We start from the raw sequence: 22,240 nt of genomic DNA, 5'->3' as shown, positions 1-22,240 counted from the left end.
AAGTGGGTTTCTCCCACTTTGTTCTTCCCTTTGACTGTTTTGGCTTCAATGATTTATTTGCCCTGCACTGGGAGCACATTTTACCCCTGGAGTTACAGGACTACATACAATTTACTGATTTTGGTAAATCCATTTTCTGAGGCACAGAGTCAGGAGAGAATCAACTATTATGTCCAGGCATGCTTCACTATATGCACAAATAATAACCAAGGAGGTAGATATTGTTATCTTTGGTTAACATAAGATCAAGCAAAAGTAGGTCAGGAAGTTTGAAACATTTAAAGACTCACTGAAACCCTGTGAAGTCTTATTCCTCCTGTGTTCCAAATGAAGCTCAGAAAGATTAAAGGATGTGTCAATGTATCACAGCTCACTTATGGTTGAGCCAACTTGAGCAAAGGTCTCCTGATTCTTAGTTCTTTGCTCCTTTCCCTCCACACCCACTGCCTCAGATAACTGCAGGTACATGTTCTCCACCCTCCTGTACTCAGGAGAAAGATGCAACTGAGACCTGTGTCTGCATTTCACAGATGCCATTTCACTAATTAAAAATGCCGAGTGGGCAACTTGCATCATTTCTGTTTCCCAGTAATGTTTAACCTTAAGTCAAAAAAATCTAAGAGGTAAAAGAGCATGTTAATCTGGCATGTCCATTCTACCCCGGGTGTTTATTAATTTCAGAACATATCTGAATGACTTCTCTGTGGCATATGCTTCAGTAGAGGAGCAGACAGTTCCTAACCAGGGACAGATTTCAAGTTCTTCTCTATTGGTACCACTACCACCAGAGATTCCTCTTCAGAGTCAACGTTTAAGATCTTCCCTGAGGACAGCTTGGTGTCTGAAAACCCACACAAGTGCCTCTGGTCAATCATTCTCTTCACAGCATCACAGTCTCCTCTCCTGGCAAAGCATCTGCTCTGCTGAACTTTGTTTATGGAAACAACTTCTCCCTGAGAACTGGTTGAAAACAATTCCCCAGGGGCCGTGCATCCCAGCATGGAGGTGAAGAGCTTTGCAGTTTGGGATTATGTCGTATTTGCAGCCCTCTTTATCATTTCCTCTGGAATTGGGGTGTTCTTTGCTATTAAGGAGAGAAAAAAGGCAACTTCAAGGGAGTTCCTGGTTGGGGGAAGGCAAATGAGCTTCGGCCCTGTAGCGTTGTCTCTGACAGCCAGCTTCATGTCAGCGGTCACTGTGCTGGGGACCCCTGCTGAGGTCTACCGCTTTGGGGCATCCTTCTTCCTCTTCTTCATCTCATATACATTTGTCATCACCTTCACTTCGGAGCTCTTTCTCCCCGTCTTCTACAGATCTGGCATCACCAGCACTTATGAGGTAAGACAACTACGCTCTTCTTCACTTTGGAAGGAGCTGCTATTTTTTCTCCACTTGAACATTTCTGTTAATCTTTTTTTTTCTCTCTCTAATAATACAAACATCCTGATGATAATACATGGCAGTTAAAGGACACTCACTTCTTCTCCGGTCAATTACACACATGGGAAAACCATGTCAATGTTCCTGGGGAAAGTTGAATCTTTGGGTGCACACACCTGTTTTTTTTTCCATCTGTGGAATGGAGAGGATGAGGTCAATCCCTGAGGCTATTCCCTGAGGCTATTTCAGGGATTAAACAAGAACCTGTTTGTAAACACCTGATGTACTGCCTTGCTTGTAAGAGAGTCTCAGGGAAAGAGAGCTGAAGTTATTACCAGTATTATAAACATCTTATTCTGAAAAGCATACACAGCATACACTGTGAAGAGTGTCATTTTCCAACCAAGAAAACTGAGATGCAGATAAAGGACTTAGTCAAGATTGTATAATGGATAAAGCCTCCTGAGGACCCATTTTGTCTGTATTTTTTTCCACCAGATAGTACAGCTGAACACTTTAATACAAATTATTTTTGGTAAGGGGAATGGTTGATGTTTTTGAAAAATTAGAAATATTTTAATGTAAAGGAATTGCTAAATAATGCAAATATGGGGATTTTTTCAAGAGAGAAAAATGAGGTGTTTTGACTTTGAAATAATTCTCAAGAAAAAATATGTCAAAAATTGAATGTGTATGTTCAATTATTAAATGTGATCGTAAGTCAGTTTCCATTAAAAAAGGTGTTTATTTTTCTTATCCAAAATCCCTGCTAAGGCACAGCACAGGACTCTTAACAGACTTTTTTTTTAAGTTCTGTGAACTCAGTGATTATAAAGGATTACTCTAGACTTCAAAGAGCTTTCAGGCAAATGAACACTTTCAAGAACATTTTAAAACTTAATGATTCTGCAGATGAACATATCCCAAATATCCAACATCAGCCTCCTCCCCAAAAAGAAGGTAATCAGGATTGGGTCACACAAAAGCTATATATGGGATGTAAATTCAAGGGGAAATGACTAATTTTATGCTTGGCCCTAAAATATATATGTACATATCCCCCATTGCTCATAGTGTACTTCTGAAAATATAAATATATCCTAGGTTTCTCTATTCAGCTATTAAAGTTTGACTCCCAAAGACATTGCTAGCATTTCAAAAGAATGGTCTAAATAACTGCTGGTGTGTATGAGTTTGTGGTAGGGGGATGGGCTTGGGGTCAGAAAATAAGAGTTCAGTTTCTAAGTCCATTGCTTAACAATAGGATGGCTTTGTACAAGTTACTAAGCATTAATAAGCTCTGGTTTCCACATAGAAAACAGTAATTCTTTTCTTTCAAGAAGGTTTAGTTGTGTGAAAGAGCTTTTTAAATTATAAAAACTACCCAAATGTGGAAAATCATTGTTGTAACTAGCCATCCACTTAATAAACACTCATTAAGCATCTGTTATGTTCTACGCACACTGTAGGCCCTGGAGATAAAGCACTGAAGCAAATCTCTTCCTCCTGGAGCTTACTTTATATCAGAGAAGAGCTGGCAATAAACATACTATGTAAGACAATAAAAGCAGAAATTTAGATGCTGTCTAACTGTGCTGAGTTGTTGCTCTAAGAACTTTACACATATTAACTCATTTGATCTTAAAATGACTTTTTTTCAGATAGATATGATTATTATTATCCCCATTTAACAGACTAGAAAAATGAGGCACCCAGAATTAAGTAATGTGCTCAATGTCTCATCATAGCAAGTGGCAGTTTTCCAATATTTCAAGCCTTGCTTGAAATCTAACTTTAGAGATCACATGCTGAATGTTGTAGTAATTATATTTAAGTTTTGAGAAATTAGATGTGTAAGTATGAGGTCTCATTATTGACTATTGTTTCAGTGTAGTAAATGATGTTGCAAAATGGATAATGTTACCATACCCTATGTCTATAAGGAGTAAATGAGGTATCATATGCAAATGCTTTTAACAGAGTCTGGCAAATAATAAATGATACATATGAGTTTTACATTATTATTGTTACTGTTCTAGTTCTTGTTGTTACTGTCTCCAAATTTATATCACTCACTCTCTCTATAGCAGTTTGATTTTATGTTTCTTTGTTCATCCTTGATTCCCTGTTACCTATCTGTAGACATTCTTTGCAGGGTGTTTTAAAATGCTTAAGACTGCAAGAGGTGGAATCCATTTTCCTACCCATTGAATCTGTGATGGCCTCGTGACTTGCTTTGATCAATAGAACATGGCAGAAGTGATGCATGAATTTGGAGCCTAGACCTCATGAGGCTTTCAGCCTCTGCCTTGCTCTCCTGGAAGGATGTCCCTGATCCTGCTCTGACAGGAAGCTGGTGTAACGTCAGGATGAGGGCCACATGGGAAGAAAGGCACCCTAGCTAACACCAACTAGACATGTAAATGAGGCCATCTTACACTTATTCACCCTGCTGATCTAGTTGATTGAAGTGACCTGACAGCCCTGGGAAAACTAGTAGGGGAATCATCCAGCCAATTCTCAAAATTATGAGAAATATGAAATCCTTGGTTGTTAAGCCAATGAATTTGAGAGTGGGTATAAAGCAATAACAAACTGATATAAATGCTTTGATATGCAGCAGGCTTTCAAAACTAAAATATGCCATCTGTGCTACTTTTTCACTATCCTGTCCCACGTCAAAGCATAAGGAACTCTTCTCACCCTCCAGTTATAAATGAGGCTCAGCTCATTCGCAGTGTCATACATTTTCATTATCTTCACTTGGATAGGTTATAATTAGCCTCGTCACACTTTCTCCACTTCAATTTATTTCCTTCTTTCTCTTATAGAGTAATAAATCCAGACTGTTGCTACTTACCCTACCAATAGTTTATAGACTGGTGTTTATCTGCTCTCTCATTTTTCTTGGGCTTCTTAAACTAAATGAATTCTGAACTACTTACTTCTCTTTAATCCAAACTTTTTCATTATAATAATGCACAGGCTATTACTTCTCCATATCTTCTTTCACAGTGGTTTCTAAGCATTACAGATGACATACTTCTTTATGGTAAATTGCTTTCCTCTTAATTCTCCTTTAAATCACATTTCTGGTGTTGTCGTAATTATAGTTAAATTTTGGGAAATTAGATGTGTAGGTATGAGATTTTTTTCTATCTCATATTGATATTATTTCAGAATAGTAAATGATGTTACAAAATGTTTGCTGTAAAATAGATATTGTAAGGTCTGATAGAGTCTGAACCAATGTTATGAAACCTCTTTGATCATCATACAGATTGGCTTTTACTCTGTGAGACTGACCGGTCACAGTGTTTGGGCTGGGTAGTGACATGATGTGATTTGTATTTTGAGTACTGTTCTAGCGAGGTGGTGAGAATGATGACAGGGTTTTGACTGATGAAGCAGGGGGACACTTAGGAGGCTATTGCTGTAATCTAGTCAAGCAATGATGGTTTTAGTCTGGCAACAGAGGAGATGATGCAAATGAATATATTTTAGAAATGAGGGGTGATCACCAGGATGTTTTATGAATTGTATGTGCGGAATGAGACAGAAAGGAGTAAAAGATGGTTCCAATATAAATTTCTTAAAAAAACAATTTTCCTTGCTCACAATTCTGTGGACCAGAAGTTTGGCCTGGGTTCAGTAGGGTCCAGGAAAATAGTTAGGTTTTTCTCCTGGTCTCACTTGGGGCCATCTATATAACTGCCATAAACTAATGGGTCTCCTGGTGGCTTGTTAGTCCAAGGAACTGAGATGAGTCAGCTTGTCTGTGTTTTACTTGGTCTCATCTTCCAGCAGGCTCCCTGGTTTCTAGAAAAAGAGCTGCCATCAGCAAGAAGGTATACCCCATTACACTAGTATTTTAAAGTCTCCTCTTGCAATCTATTTGCTAGAAATATCACTGTTCTTAGTTATGTGCTCCCAGAAGAAAATCCTGAGACAAAGATTAAGATGCAAATCATTGGGGCGGTGGGGGGGATGTGATTCCATTAAGCATTGGTAGGCAAGTGTCAACTAAGACATGGCAGGAAAGGAAACCACTAAAAGGTGGGTTTTTGGGCTGGTTACTGCTATGGGCCCCTGAGGTTCAGTCTCACTGGGGATTTCTGGGAGACAGTATAGATCAGATCTCAGGGTTATTCTCCCTGAAAGAGAAAGAAACTGGTATTTTTCTTTCAACTCAGTTTTGTCATTGGCTGAAAGCCAGTGATCATACCCCCACACGTTTCTAGCCCACTCTGTGTAAGGGCCGAGATAAATCTCTTAAGCAGATAACCACAGGTGGATTTATATTTCCACTGACATGTACTGGGAAGAAGAGTGAGTGCCAATCAGTGCCAAGTATTGCACCCACAGTGACTACTTTAGTCACTAAGATCCCATTATATTCCTACTACATTCCTGTCCCTGAACATGGCATTATACTGCCCGCTGCCATTTGTTCTTCATAAGCAACAATTTTAGAGAGAAAGAACCATGGTTTACTGCAATAAACAAAGCTTGCCAAGGGCATGTGATTTGAGTGTAAGTTGTCCTCACCACAAAACTTTTGCACTATTTTCTATTCTGTGATACCTGAGGTTTCTGATTCCTCACTGACCTTCTTACTTCTTTATGAATATTTTCCTCATTATCTAGTGGCTCAGTCACACATTCACTGGACTATACCATGGCTCTCACTGCACTGAAAGTATCATCTGATGAGAATCTGCAAATCAGGGTAGCTACTTATTCCCTAGGGGGCGGGTTGAGCAGGATAAATTGGGAAAAGTGGATTAATGTGAAATTGAATAACAATTCTGCCAAGCAAGTTAATACTAGGGTTTCAAGGAAAAACCCATCTTAAGCCATGGAACAACACTTACTTAAATGTATAATTTCTAGGAAAAGGACAAATCAATAGTTAACTCACAGTTTAATCAAAATGATTTTTCTTAGATTCAAATAAGAAAGAACAACTACCAGTTAGAAATTACTACCACGAACTGCTATCAAAAAATTGAATCCTCAAGTCATTTGGTACTTTTAACATTTATTTTGTTCACTCAATATATGCTTATTATGCATTGGAAGACAAATACTAGTATTGTGTAGAGTACTTAGGAAAACCTTTCTTGATTTCCAACAGTAAATAAGTTCTAGCCACTTCATATGTTCACAGCTCCCTGTTGCTCCTCTTTTAGTACATACCATAACTGTAACTTGTAACTTTACTTTTGTTAGTACAAAATTTGTTAATGGTCACCTCTAATCTGTAAAATCCATTAGAGATAAAATAGAACACTGCTTCTGTATACCAGGGATGGTAGGTGTAAATGGAAAATGAATCCCTTCCCCTCAAAAAAACACCCCCACCCCTGGCATCATGTTCTAATCCCAGGAACCTGTGACTATTACCTTATATGGCTGAAAAAAAATTAATGGACCTTTGCGAATATGATTAAATTAAGGATCTTGAGATGGGGAGATTATCCTGGTTTATCTAGGTAGGTCCTAAGTGCAATCATACATACCTTTATAAGACGGCAGCAAAGGGAGATTTGACAGACAGAAGAGAAAGCAGTGTGAGCACGGGGAAAAGATGGAGCCAGAAGCTAAGAAATGCAATGCCAGGAGCCACCAAAAGCTTGAACTGGCAAGGGACAGATTCCTCCCTAAAACCCCAGTGGGAGTGTGGTCCTGCTAGCATTTTTATTTTGGCACAGTGGAACTGGGTTTGTATTTCTGACCTCTAGACCTGTGAGTGAGTACGTTTCTCTTGTATTAAGCTACCAAGTTTGTGGATAGTAGCCACAGGAAATGAATACAGTAAGATATTTGAGTCCAACACAAATATACAAGACAACAGGTGACGGGGTAATACCATACATGAAAGAAGTTCGATATAGTTGCAGTAACAGTCATAAGTAGAAAATATAAGTAGGAATGGAAAGGCAGTTGGGCTATCCTTCCTGAAAGATGACTAAGAATGGGTGAACTTGGGGGAAACTATCACACTGAAAGGTCTGCCCAAACAAAGGAAAAGTCTGGCAGTACAAAGCATGTTGGCTGAATGACCCACAGTGGTTTTATGTGGAGAAAAAATAATGGAAAGGTCAGTGGTGTGACTTAAGATAGGAAGGGATGGGGCAGGCAGGCAATAGGGGAACGTCCAGACTATCAAGTCTGGGATGTGCCCTTTGCTTTGTCAATGATAGAGAATCATTCAAAATTTTGAGAAAAAGAGTGACATGATCAGAGTTCCACTTACAAACAGTGTGGCAGACGTGTGGTTGATGGAATGGGTGGGCAAGAACTGCGATTAGGGACACCAGTTTGGGGGCTACTGTAGTAATCTGGGAAGAGGAAATGCAGGCCTGCCTCGGCTAAATTTGGGGCAGAGGGGATATAATAGGAAAAAATGGCTTCAGTGTATCCAATAAGAAGACTCCTAGGTAGAAAATCAGAACACCTGATTTCAATGAAATAAAAAATTTAAAAAAGTAAAAAGCATTTATTTTCCCTATCATGAGACGCTTGAGCAAGAGTTGAGGTATATCTTTGACTTTAAACAATTCATATTTTTCTCCCAAATATATGTAGCATTAAATCCAAACATCATTAATCCAAAGCACTAAATTCAGAGGAACAGCAAGAAAAAGAAAACCTTCACAGCTTTTATGTGAAACTCACTGACTCTTTGCCTATCTTTCTCTCTGTTCTTTCTAGTACTTAGAACTGCGGTTCAACAAACCAGTTCGCTATGCAGCAACTATCATCTACATTGTGCAGACGGTAAGGGGGGAGGAAGGACTTCTGCTGAGGTGGCAAGGGTGGGGCCACAAGGTACGGGGTGTGTATTTCAGGGGACAGTAAACTCAGTTAAAGGATAGACCTAATGCTAGAAAACGACTTTTGTCTAAGAATAGAATATTCAAAGTATGTGATCACCTTGACAGTTGTCTATGGTGCACAGACCCAAAAATCTGCACAAATAGTAACAAATAAATGTATATCCTAAACCTCAAAGGAAAACAAAAAAAAAACGTTTTCTTAAAATTTATTGCAAACTCTTCTTTAACCTGTACAAATTGCTTTGGATATGAGTGATCTGATAACTGATATTTTTTTTAACTAGTGAGCTATGTTGAACTAGAAATACTGGTTTTGCTGAAAATAATTTTAAGATAATATCCCTAAACCAAACCTCCCACCGTCCCCTTTTGGAAATCTTTCCTACATCCCAGGCTCTGGGGTGACACACTGTTGATGTGTTTCTACAACTCACCAAGTACTTTGTGTTAGAAGAGAACCTTCTTCCCTTCTCTTAATCAAAACTCTCCCACCCACTGACTGCAGGATTTAAGAGAGAGAAAAGGAGGAAGCCATGCTCTCTGACCTGCCCATAGACACTTGCTTTTTAAAACCCTCATATAAATATCTTACTGGTGAAATTCCATTTAAAATAGCATGCAACTGCACCTCCTCCCAGGAGTGTAGTGGTTTCAGTTCCGGGAGAAGATAAATTTTGTGCATTGCACATGCTATGAGTCTTTTCTGCACTGTTCTCTCTGCTCACAGGTTCCTTCCAGCTCTACTCTAAAATCCCTATTTCAGCAAACTGCGAAAACGTGTCATTGTGGTGTGTGCATGGGGGGTTGGTGGTGGTACACAAAGGTGAATCAAAAACTTGCTTTGAAACCTACTGTTGTTTCCTTCAGAAATATACCAAATCTAGCCATAAAATCTCAAAATTCACAGTAATCTTAAAAGACCAGCCTTCTTCATCTATTGCTTGTTATTTATTTTGCCGTATCATGGTCAACAACTTCAAAATTAGATGGATAGGAAGGAAATGATTGGTGAACTAGTTGAAGGAAACACATCTCTGTCAATAAAGAAGTTTCTGGGCATCTTTCCTCTCCATGTTGCTTTTCTCACTGGTCACCTGGTTCTTGCTTCTCCACCAGATTCTCTACACGGGAGTAGTGGTCTATGCTCCTGCTCTGGCGCTCAACCAAGGTGAGTTTCCCACACTCCCCTGGGTACTTTCCTTCATTTTTATGCCTGTATTCTCATCTTGAGAAATATACATAGCAAAACAGCTCGCTAGGGAGACATTTCTGTGATTGGGGTGCTCTGAATTACTGCAGTAGTCACAACATAAAGCCCCAAAGAGTGAACTTTGAAAACAATGCAAATCATTAGTTTCTTGATTTTGCCCTCATGGTTCTGAACATACAGTGTTGCTTTTTTGGTTTGGTTTTAATCACTGAAATGATGGCAGCTTTGGTATTATGTACACACAGCCACTAACCAGGTCATCTCTAATATATGGCCCCTTTTCAGTGACTTCATGAAGTAGATAATCTGTATACATGAGTAAAAGGGGCCTGTAGTAATTATTTTAAAATTTATACTTGACCCTTTTGAGAGAATAGAATCCTACAAACAAAAAGAAAAGAAATAAAAAGTGAAACAAATTTCAAAATGATACCTATAATATTAGAAGTCCTTAATATTCAGTTAAATAGTGCTATATGTGATATTGAGAAATATTCACTCAAGACTGATATTTAGGTGATTTCAAAATTCTCAGACTACTTTACTAAGAAAAGCCAAATGGTGCAAAGATTGGAAGCTCTACAATCTTAGGAGGAAAAATTTGGCTTTTACCATCACACAAAAATTATGGACTGGGTTGAGATATCATAATAAAACAATCTTAATAAGAGTTTAAGAAAATTTAATAAGACAAAATTCTAATTTGAGTTTCATTTGATCATAAAGAACATTGAAAAAATATTGTAACTTTTTCCTCATAAAGTTTGCTCTTTGACTTAACTCAGAGAAACTCCTTTCAATATTTTTTCTCCATTTGTAGTGACTGGGTTTGATCTCTGGGGCTCTGTGTTTGCAACAGGAATTGTTTGCACATTCTACTGTACGCTGGTATGTATCTAGCTGTAAAAAAGTGTTTAACACTATCTCCTAATATGGGATAAGGGTGAATCTACAAGACATTGAATGAAATTGCTATCCCAAAATTCAATAGAAATATGCTGACTTAATCTATCACAGCTTCCTGAAGAAGGTGCTGCCATTTTATTTGAAATTTTTTTTAGTAGAATTTGGGTTCTGGGCTCGTTCAAGAAAGCCAGGGATAAGAGAAGATATAATGAAAGAAAGACCTCTTTGATTGGAAGATAGGTGACCACATGCAACTGCTGAGAAAAAAAATGTGCTCGTTAACAGTGATTTTAAACCGTAGGTAGCATTTATACTTCACTGCTTGCTCGTTGAGAAATACAAAAACATGTATGAATGATCAAGGATGGCTGGTATTTTGTAAACTTGAGCATTCAGCAGCTTGTTTTTGTCTCTTATTTATGGATAAACTTGAACTCTGTGTAACATTTGGCTTTATACATGATCAGTTTTTAACCAGGAAACCTTGTGTTATTAGCAACACATTTGTATAATTTTTCTAATCAGTTTAGTTCAAGAAACATTCACTGAGCACCTATTATTTGTCATGCTCTGTAACCAGTATCTTTATCCTTTTGAGTCACTGGCACTGTATATGGAGACTATAAGTAACTGGTTAAGAATAGGGTAATGGTTCCAGATAGATGGATTTTCTTTCCTTCTCTATAGAGAAAAATTAAGTAATTAATATATTATCATACAGCAGACCAACCATGTATTTTGGCATTGTGTTTATCACATACTCTTTATATATATCATGATAATACATAATTTAAAAATCCCCTTTCTTTTTCATACTTGCAAATCCCACCATTTCTTTTTTTTTTTAGATAATTATTTTTTATTGAAAGGTAGTTGACGCACAGTATTACATTACATTAGTTTCAAGTGTACAACACAGTGATAAAACATTTATATACATAATTCTAGGTTCCAGCTATCACCCTACCAAGCTGTTACAATATCTTGACTATATTCCTTATGCTATACATTACATCCCGGTTACTTATTTATTTCACCATTGGAAGTCTGTCCTTTTTTTTTTTTTTTTTTTTTTTTGTGAGGGCATCTCTCATACTTATTGATCAAATGGTTGTTAACGACAATAAAATTCTGTATAGGGGAGTCAATGCTCAATGCACAATCATTAATCCACCCCAAGCCTAATTTTCATCAGTCTCCAATCTTCTGAGGCATAACAAACAAGTTCTTACATGGAGCCCACCATTTCTTTGCACTACAAAACTTTATCTTATTTTTTTTCAAATCTATTTTCACTGCCACAACTCTATTCCACATCTGCTACCTAGGTTAAAAATATGTTCCTGCTCCTTGTACATCTGGCGAAATGTGACAGATTAGTTGCTCTGAGGTGTGTGCCCATAGGAGGATACCTAGAATCATTGCCAGGGACACCGAAAGCAGACTTCTTAGCAACAATAACGGAGGCCAGAAACAGTAGAACGATGTCTCCAAATCATCGAAGGAAAACACTTGACAACCTATAATTGTGTATTAAGCAAAACTGTCTTTCAGAAATTGACTGTCAAGAACCAAGAGAATTTACAACGTATCTTCCCTTGAGAAAAATCTAGAGGGAATTCTGTGGGTAGAAGGAAAATTATCCAGTTTTAGGTGGAATAAGGAATGAAAAGACAATAGCTAACATTTAGTAAGTCTAATTAAACAATTGTTGGTACTTGATAATAGTAATAATTTTATGGTATAGTATAATTTACATAATGACTAATTATATAGTATAATTTATAGCATTATAAAATATAATAATAATTGTATATTGGAGATTAAGAAAAGGAATAACCTTCATATGGACAACAATGGCATGTAAATCAGGAAAAGGTTTAAAGATTTTATAATCCTTGGATTATTGGGGATTAAGACATTTCTTATATTTTGACTCTAAAAGTTCCTGGCAAAATTTCAAGGGGATCTATTAAATATCAAAGTAGGAAAAGGGAATCAAAACAAAACAAAATCTCAATTTATTCAAGCAATAGAGGAAAACAGAAAAAAAATGCATAGAAAAAGTAGAATAAGTAGAAACCTAAGTAAAACATGAGAAACAAGTCTCGATAGTTTAATCACAATGAGCTAAAATGAACTAAATTTACTACCTGTTCATTGGTTTCAGTCCTTCCTTCCACCCCACATGCCTCAGTCAGATTAGCCTTCTTAAAACATTACTTTTTTCATGCTACTTGACTAACCTAATTCTCTTCTTGCTTCCCATTGTTCACAGGATAAACTATAAGCTTCTTTGCCTAGTGTTGAAAGTCTTTGATTATATGAATATATCTACCCACCTCTTCTTTTCTCACCACACTTCTGTTACATCTCTCCTCCCTCCAGCCAGGTTAGAGGCTTCAGCATCTCACCAAAATGGTGGTGTATTCGCCTAGTGCTTTTGCTCATATTGCAGTCTCTAACCCGCTAATCATGTGGATGCATAGCATATCTAAGGTAACCAGTAGAAGAGATTAAAAAAAATAATAAGTTATTCCTGCTATACAGGGATTTGCAATCTAGTGAGGTCAACACTAGATCCAAAACAACACAGACTGATTAAATACATAGGGGACACTAACAGCACAATCAGGGTTATAGATCAGTGTTGTGTGTAGGTGTGTATGTGCCTGTGTTGTGAACCTTGTTCTCTAAAGGGGACACAGAGACAGAGAAGTTTTCTTTGATTATAGAGAAGCTTGGTGATTATAATCTGTCTTCTGATGAACATTTGATTAAGTGGTTTGTTCTTTTGCTTCATGTCTATCTGATGTTCAGGTTTATGCACATTTTTGCATAAGCAATGCCAAATAGCCCGTGAAAACTGAGATCTTTAATATTTGGTCTTCATATCACTAAAATTTGATTTTGGGATTGGGGTTTGGAAGGCTTAACATCACTAAAGGAAGTCAAAATACCACTACTTGGGAGGTAGAAGGTAAGAGTTTGATTATTCATCTAATCAGGATTTGAATGGAATATACAAATGCCTCTGGCAGGGAATTTAGTGTCTGTTTTTTAAATTGCATTTTAATTTTAATTACAAAAGAAATGATGGGACAACCCAATGGCTTCTTTCTTCTGAAGATAAAGATGAAGCCTGTCATCTTTTCACATTCTTGACATGCTGGAGGAGTAACTGGGGATGTTAATTCTATTTTTCAATGCTAAAAATACCAAGTCCTTTCATTCTCATAGTGCTTATTCATTTTCAAAGTGCTTTTTTATATATCACTTCATTAATCTTTCCCAGTTGGCTCATTCCACTTTCACACAGTCTTAGTGGATTATATACTTGGATTACCTCAGTAGCCTCTTCTTCTCCTTTCTTTCTGTCCACATATTCTTAACCAGAATTGTATATTGGAATCACATGGGAAGCTTTCAAAAAAAACCCTCAGGACTAGGTCCCAGCCCAAACCTCAATTTATTCAGAAACCCTGCGGGTGGGGCTCAGACACTGTGTGTGGGGGTGTATGTGTGTTTGGGCAGGGGGGTAATGGGTATGTTGTTTTGGGTTTTTTGTTTGTTTTCAAATTCACCATATGTTTCTAAAGAGGTTCCAGGTTTGATAAGTATCATTCTTGCCTAATCGTTGTTTCCAGAGTCCGTCTTCTTGAAACCTGTTTGCTCACCTTTCTATTTGATCACCCTCTAGCTCTTAAAACTCCTTTCACCAAGAATGTGTGGAATCTGTCATTCTTTCCTACTTATTTTCTTCTTTCACAGTATTCTACTACCTCAGTTTCCCAAAATTTGGTCACTGCATTTACACACAAAAAATATCTCAAGCTGTACACAACAGCTCCGGTGATTATCCGTAAGTCCTTCACTTCTTCATCTTCTGTATTTTCAATTAATCATAAGCTTTGTCAATTCTACCTTCCAAATATCTTTGAAATGTGTCAGCTTCTTTCCATCTCTACCCTACTTCAAACTGCTGCCATCTTGGCCAAAGATTACTGGAATAAACTCTGAGCTAATCTCTTAACTCCTTCTATGGACCATCAATCTATTGTCCACACAACTCCCACTGAGACTACTGTGAAACAAACAAAATCTCTCATCATATAAATCTCTTTAAGGCTCTCTTGTTGCTCTCCAGAAATCATTTAAGTAGCCTTGTCAAAATCTCTTTGTTCTGGCCTCTACCAAATTCTGCGACCTCCCTTAGGGAATGCTATGTCTCCTTCAATCTGCCTATCCATCACTCTTTGGTTTCTTCAGGCAGCTATGTGTCTCCCTCACACATGCTGCTGCCCTCTCCTCTCTGTCCTCTGTACCTGGTAAATTCCTACTCAGTCTTCAGAACTTGGCTCAGATGCCACATCTCAAGGCCAGGTCAGGACTCCCTGCCATGTGCTGTCATGGAAACCTATCCTTCCTAATTATGCTTTCCACAGTAAACAGCTATATTATTGTCTAGTATTTGATTCTCCTACTAGACTATAAACTCTATGAAGTTAAGCTAAGTCTCTTTCACTTACCATTTTTATTCCCATGCTGACCATAGTTATTGGAACATAAAAGATGTTCAGTGGTAGTTGCTGGAAGAAAGGAAGGAAGGAAGGAAGGAAGGAAGGAAGGAAGGAAGGAAGGAAGGAAGGAAGGAAGGAAGGAAGGAAGGAAGGAAGGAAGGAAGGAAGGAAGGAAGGAAGGAAGGAAGGAAGGAAGGAAGGAAGGAAGGAAGGAAGGAAGGGAAGAAAGATTGAATTAGCAGCAAGGCTGTGAAGAATTAGCTTCAGGCTTCCCTTTCAATAACTCACATCTATTCTCTCCATTCAGGGAGGATTAAAAGCAGTGGTGTGGACGGATGCATTTCAGATGGTTGTCATGATTGTGGGATTCTTAACGGTTCTCATTCAAGGATCAGCTCGTGTTGGTGGATTGCCCAATGTAATAGAACAATCAACAAATGGATCTCGACTAAACATACTTGAGTATGTACAATGTTCCTTTTCCATATTTTGTAAAGATTTAGCTGCATGACCCCGTCACCTAAAAATAATATCTGGGCATCAAAGCAACATCTTTGTTCACTCACTTTTCTCCTACCCTTAGCTTTGATGTAGATCCTCTCAGGCGGCACACTTTCTGGACAATCTCAGTGGGAGGAACTTTCACATGGCTTGGGATCTATGGAGTTAATCAGTCAACCATCCAGCGATGTATCTCTTGCAAAACAGAAAAGCATGCGAAGCTGTGAGTTACTAATGAGGAAACATTTTTATGTTTTCTTTGTTTTAACTGTGTACTTATTACACACTTCCTAAAGTTGTGTGTGTGTGTGTGTGTGTGTGTGTGTGTGTGTGTGTGTGGTGTGCCAAGACAGAGAGGAAGGGAAAGATTCAATAAAGTATTTCAACAATTTCTTTGAGGCAGGCATTACTACTCCCATCTCATCAAGGAAGTGGTAGAAATGGGGTTTGAACTTAGGTCTGTTGCCCATGCTCTTCAATATTTGCTGTTTCCATTTATTAAGAAATTACTAGGTTAAGTTTAGTCCTGTGGTTCAATGCAGAGGAAAATACCACACACTTCTTACTCACAGTTTCTTGATGAGATGGTCCTTATCACTTATTTGATCCAGGATGTGGTCTTTTCAACTAGTGTTTTTCTTTCAATGAATTTATCCTTAAAAATTCCAAGGAAGGGTAAAAAAAGGAGAAAGCACAAGGTTATGAGACAAGGCCTTTCTCCTCTCCAACTCTTGCTGAGATGGCCAGGCACCATCCTGCCAGCCTACTTATTCAGAAGGACTCCAGCAGGGGCACAGTTTGTCAGACCTTTTCCAAGTCCTGCAAGGCACCCCACACTCTAGAATAGGGATGAAAGGAAGTTTTGAACTCTTGCAAAACTGGCAGAAATAAGCTAGAATTGCAACTAAAATGACATATCGACCTCATCACTGCTGTTCAAGGTTCCAGTCTCCCTAGATTTGTCAAGATGTCTAGAACTTTTCTTAGAGTGAAACATAGTCAGTATGAATATTTCTGCAACTAATAAAGCATTTTCAAAGCACAGTTTCTTATTTAGACTGAATAAAAAATAAAATTGCCTGGAAATGGTTCACCATGTTGTAACTTGAATTCCAAAAGGGAATATATTACTTACATATTTTACACATTCTCAGAAAGAAGTGAAAGCATTATCTAGGAGACCATCAATTCACTGGTAATATATTAATATTCTCCTTCAATAAGTAATATTAACAAACTTTCCGCCTGTATGATCATCACTTTATCAAACAGTGGAATTATTGAAAATGTACTTAGCATCAAATGTGACTTGGATCTCAAAATTCATTTAAAATCAAAATTCACTTGAAATCCTGTTTTAAAATAACCTAGAAATGACTGCATCCCTCAAGGGAAGAATCTTTTGGCAAAATAAATAGCAATTCTCTATTAAATCTATTTTTTAAAGAAATCTTAGGCCTTTGTGTTATATTGCTTTTTTGTTTTGAACATGCCTAATTCCTATGACCACAATGGTACCTGAAAGTTAGGTAATGTCCTTTTACATAATGTTTTCTCCACAGGGTTAAGAGCAATGCTTTGTGCTTATTAGATGTTTATCATGTATTAAACAAAATAATGCTTCAAGAAGGTCTGCCTATATGTTTCTCAGTATAAAAAACATACATGGACACACATATACCTGTTGGAGTATAAACACACATGCATACACACATCCCATGTGTGTTTGTGTATCTTTAAGCCTCATTTAGTAGGGTAATTTAAAACAAGAAAAAGTCAATACCATTCCATTTGTAATAGTTGCTTGGAATTGTGAATTTATTACATTAGTATTTAATGGGTATGAAAACTGTCAGGAAAGGAGAGATACTCATGAAGGAAGAAATGTAAATAATATCCTAAGTATTTAGGACTGCTGCTCCTGGTTCCACCCACCCCCACTCCCATGGAGGGACCAGAGCTACCACAGGAATTTTGTGAGAATAAAGATAAAAACATAAAAATTATTTTTAGAAAATACTTCCCTGAAAGAATCCAAATTGCTTTAGTTAATACAGTTCAGGAGAGATAAATCAATCACAGTGGTCTGCAGAGTGGAAGTGCACACAGCCGGCTGGGAGAGGGCTGCATGAGTGTATGGTGAGGACACTCATTTGTCACACAACGGAAGCCTCAAAGTCATTGTGGGGGGCAGCTGGAGGCCACTTAGAGCCACTGCTGACAGACTGTCATCTAGGAAGCCCTGTAGAGAGTGTTGACTAAGTGCACTGCTTCTGCTTAATTATCCGAAAGCCTAAGGTAGTTAAAACATTCCATCAGAGTTTAGGAAAAGCTCTGCTTCTTGGGGAAAATACATCCTGAAACATAGGTAAATAAAATAGATCCATAAAGTTCATACTGAATGTGGCTGTAGATTAAAATCAGGAGTGAATCATTATCTATACATACAATTGCATGGCCATGAATGCTGATTACTCACTAAAGACAAGTTAATCTTAAGCCAGACCTTCCCTGCACCTAGAAGTAGTATCACATACCAGGTCAGTTTAAATGTGCTCTTTGGAAGCTGACTTCAACTCCTGTTTCTAGGCCCAAGTTTGTCTTTCAGGACTGCTGGTGGCTAAGCAGTGCTCTACAGGTTATGGAAAACCTTTCATCACCAGGCCACCTCTCTGCTAAGATGAGCACATCTTGTTTCATTCCCATTGCCTTATTTTCCTCGTGTCTCTTATCACATCTAAAATCATCTTATTTATTTATTTCAGTTCAGTGATTTTTACCTGCCTCCAATCCTAGAATATAATCTCCATGAAGGTGGGTTTTGTGTTGGTTACTGCTATATTCCCAGTACCTAGAACAGAGCCATGTACATAGAGATGCCTAATCAATATTTTTTGAATGAACCCACAAAGTGACTTAAGTTACGAACAGGAGAATTATCCCTGTAGAGAATCAAAGCCCATTTCTAATGAAGAACAGATTCACAATACAAGACTTTAGAAAAAAAACACTGCTATGATCTTGCCATTGGCTTCTCATTTCCCATAACTGACTGATGAAGTTTTAAAATTGTTTTGGATAACGTGTGAATATACTCTATATGACTGTATAACCTACATGTGTTTTGAGAGAGTGTAACTCATCCAATTCTCATATTAGTCTTATTATAAGAAGTAAAGCAGGTGTGTTAAGCTCTTTCTGCAGAAGATGTAACTGCCTCAGCATGTTATAAGACTTTCCTAAGGTCACATTGTTGTTAAGAATAGTCTTCTGACTCTAGGTCCAGTGCTGTTTTCAAAAATTAAATGATACAAAAAGTGTGACCATATTCTACTTAATTTCTACCATTCATTCATTCACTCATACAATAACGTTTTACCAAAAATAAAATAATTTTACTTCTGCTGTGTGCCACCGTTGTTCTATACTCAGGGTACATAGCACTGTGCTTGTCTGAGTGGAGGAAACAATAACAAACAAATGAGTACTTTTAAAATTTCAGATAATGATAAATGCTATAAAGTTGTTAAATAGTATAAGGACTAGAAACTAATGAGAGAGCAGGAAGCAACTGTTTCAAATAAAGATGGTCAAGGAGGCCTCTCCAGACAGCTGACCTGGTGTGTGCTGTCTTCTCTGGTTTAATCATGTACTCCTACTCCAAAGACTGTGACCCTTGGATTTCTGGCATTATCTCAGCACCAGACCAGGTATGTGCTCCACTGGGGCCATTGGGGAATGTGTGAAATAAGCATACTTATGGCCTTTGATAGGCAATGTAGGGTTTTTCTCTTTTTCTGCCTGAGTAGAATTTGCCTAAACGGAGGATAGCAAGAGTACAACTAATGTAGTTAATAGGTATTGACCATCTTATGTATCAATTGCATTCCTAAAGGTCTGTCTCTAAATCAAGCCTCTCCAAACAAAAACAAATAAATAAAACTCAAAGATAAACATTTGTTAGAATGATCCCAAAGAAGTAACTGAGAAAAGACACTCTTTTAATGTAAATAATGCAAAATAGTAACTTCTGAATGAGAGAATTATTTAACATATTTGCTTCATAAATAAGTAAGGGTTTTCTGAAAGCCAGGTACACCTGAACAGTATAGTTTTTAGGAGGCTTTTAAATAAATGAATGTGCTTCCTTACATTTGAATGTGGATGCATCTGATTCCCTTCAGTGACTAGATTCAAGAAAAAGTCCATTGTTTCCCCAGACCCCCTGAAACTCTCTAGAATGAGAATGCTTATTCTCTCAAACCAATGCAAGGCTGGCCTACTTTGAAGTTTTCCCTGTGATTAAGAAAATTAGTAATATTTTGACTTTTCAAAGAACAGTAATGAATACAAAATAACCACAGGACATTGCAAAGCCACTCAAACTTGAATTAAGCATATCTGTGCATTGTCCAATAAAGTGAATTACTCCAGAGAATATGGGTGAAATAGTCTTAGATTTTTCATACTTTCTGGTCTCTTTAAAAAAACTCAACTTTAAATTTCATCTGAATTAATCTCCAAGGTGAATACTTCCAAAACTTGTCTAGTCTACATTTATCTCATTATCGCTCTGAAGAAAAGATATTAGAATGTAACTTGGCTTTTTGACAGTTTCTTGAGTTGAGTGGAGGGAAAATCACTGGAGTTATATAATATGAGTGATTGGTATATGAAATTCCATCTAAGAAAATAAATCTCACACCACACAAAAGGCTTCTCAGAAAAACTACCATTTCAAAAGCTGAAATCCACAAAAAATCTATCTCATTCAAATTTTGTAATCAATCTAAAAATGTAATATTCCCAAACAAAATAAAATGCAAATATATAAAATGGAATTATTCTTGAAGGCTATAGAATTTTATTTTATATCAAAAAGGCAAAAATATTTGAGTCTTTGGCAATGACTTCACCATACTATAATATGGCAGAGAGGTTACCATTTGACTCATGTGTTCTTTTCTAGAGCCTTGTATTTTAACTTGTTGGGTCTCTGGATCATTCTAGTGTGTGCTGTCTTCTCTGGTTTAATCATGTACTCCTACTTCAAAGACTGTGACCCTTGGACTTCTGGCATTATCTCAGCACCAGACCAGGTATGTGTTCCACTGGAGCCATTGGAGAATGTGTCAAATAAGCATACTTATGGTCTTTGATAGGCAATGTAGGGTCTTTCTCTTTTTCTGCCTGTATCTCTAATTACTACCCAAACCCCAAAGAGTTTGTTTCTCTCTTCTCCTGTCCAGTGATATGACCACACACCAGGTTCTAATATGGGGGAGTAAGCATGTAAAATAAAGGTACCTTATCCTCTCCTTGAAGACAAGGCTTGGAGCTGGGGGTATTACACTCCCTACTTCAAGTTCTACTACAAAGCTATAGTAATCAAAACAGTATGGTACTGGCATAAGAACAGACCCTTAGATCAATGGAATAGAATAGAGAGCCCAGATATAAACCCTATGTATATATGGCCTATTATTAATCTATGATAAAGGAGCCATGAATATACAATGGGGAAGAGACAGCCTCTACAATAACTGGTGTTGGGAAAACTAGATAGCTACATGCAAGAGAATGAAACTGGATTACTGTCTAACTCCATACACAAGAGTAAACTCAAAATGGATCAAAGATCTGAATGTAGGACATGAAACCCTAAAACTCTTAGAATAAAACAGTTAAAAGAAAACTCTTAGAATAAAACAGAAAATCTCTTGACAATAAGTATGAGCAATTTTTTTCCTGAACACATCTCCTCAGGCAAGGGAAACAAAATAAAAAATGAACAAGTGGGACTGCATCAAACTAAAAAGCTTCTGTACAGCTAAGGACACTGTCAGCAGAACAAAAAAGCAAACTACAATATGGAGAATATATTTGTAAATGATTTATCCAATGAGAGGTTAGCATCCAAAATATAGAAAGAACTCATATGCCTCAACACCAAAAAGACAAATAACCTAGGTAAAAAATGGGCAGAGGACCTGAAGAGACATTTCTCCAAAGAAGAAATACAGATGGCCAAACAGGCACATGAAAAAATGCTCCACATCACTTAACATTGGGGAAATGCAAATCAAAACCACAATGAGATATCCCCTCCTAGGAGGCAGAATGGCCACTCTCCAAAAGACAAGAAATAACAAGTTTTGGCAAGGATGTGGAAGAAAGGGAGCCCTCCTACAGTGTTGGTGGAAATGTAAATTTGTACAACCACTGTGGAAAGCAGTATGGAGGTTCCTCAAAAATCAATAAATAGAAATACTAGGAATTTCACTTCTGGGAATTTACTCAAAGAAAACAAAATCCCCTGATTCAAAAGGACATATGCAACTCTATGTTTATCATTGCATTATTTACAATAGCCAAGTTATGGAAGCAACCTAAGTGTCCATCAATAGATGCGTGGATAAAGAAGAAGTGATACATATGCACAATGGAATATTATTCAGCCATAAGAAAAGAAATCCTGCCGTTTTCAACAACATAGATGGATCTAGAGGGTATTATACTCCATGAAATAAATGAGATGGAGAAAGACAAATACCATATGATTTCACTCATTTGTTTAATGTGAAAACAAAGCAAAACAGAATGTACAAAACAGAAGTAGGCTTATAGACACTGAGAAGTGACTGGTGGTTACCATGGGGGATGGGTTGCAGTGAGTGAGTGGGAGAGGAAAGGGGGACAAAGGGGCACAAAATATAAATAAATGAATCTCATTCAACCACTTTCCTAATTTCATCTGCCCCTTACCCCCAACTCCACCTCCCCTGTAGCTAGACCTCAGGTCCATGGAATTGGATTGCTCATAACCTTAATTGTGAGCATTGAACAAACCTAGCTCATGTAAATGCCTCTATTATTTTTTT

At 37.5% G+C, this 22,240-nt stretch overlaps 1 protein-coding gene across 1 annotated transcript in view; it reads left to right on the top strand.

Moving 5' to 3' along the window:
• The first annotated feature begins 666 nt into the window (after positions 1 to 666).
• Positions 667 to 22,240, top strand: part of SLC5A12 (solute carrier family 5 member 12) — a 53,785-nt gene continuing 32,211 nt past the window's right edge. The window contains exons 1-7 of the mRNA XM_036879083.2: positions 667 to 1,338; positions 8,098 to 8,163; positions 9,339 to 9,390; positions 10,253 to 10,320; positions 15,166 to 15,320; positions 15,442 to 15,582; positions 20,329 to 20,458. Coding sequence (XP_036734978.2) covers positions 1,000 to 1,338; positions 8,098 to 8,163; positions 9,339 to 9,390; positions 10,253 to 10,320; positions 15,166 to 15,320; positions 15,442 to 15,582; positions 20,329 to 20,458 — 951 coding nt within the window. The 5' untranslated portion in view covers positions 667 to 999. The remainder of the gene's footprint in view (positions 1,339 to 8,097; positions 8,164 to 9,338; positions 9,391 to 10,252; positions 10,321 to 15,165; positions 15,321 to 15,441; positions 15,583 to 20,328; positions 20,459 to 22,240) is intronic.

The sequence above is a fragment of the Manis pentadactyla genome, chromosome 9 (genome assembly GCF_030020395.1).
Source record: "Manis pentadactyla isolate mManPen7 chromosome 9, mManPen7.hap1, whole genome shotgun sequence".
Lineage (NCBI taxonomy): Eukaryota > Metazoa > Chordata > Mammalia > Pholidota > Manidae > Manis > Manis pentadactyla.
This window is presented reverse-complemented; position numbering and strand designations above follow the sequence as displayed.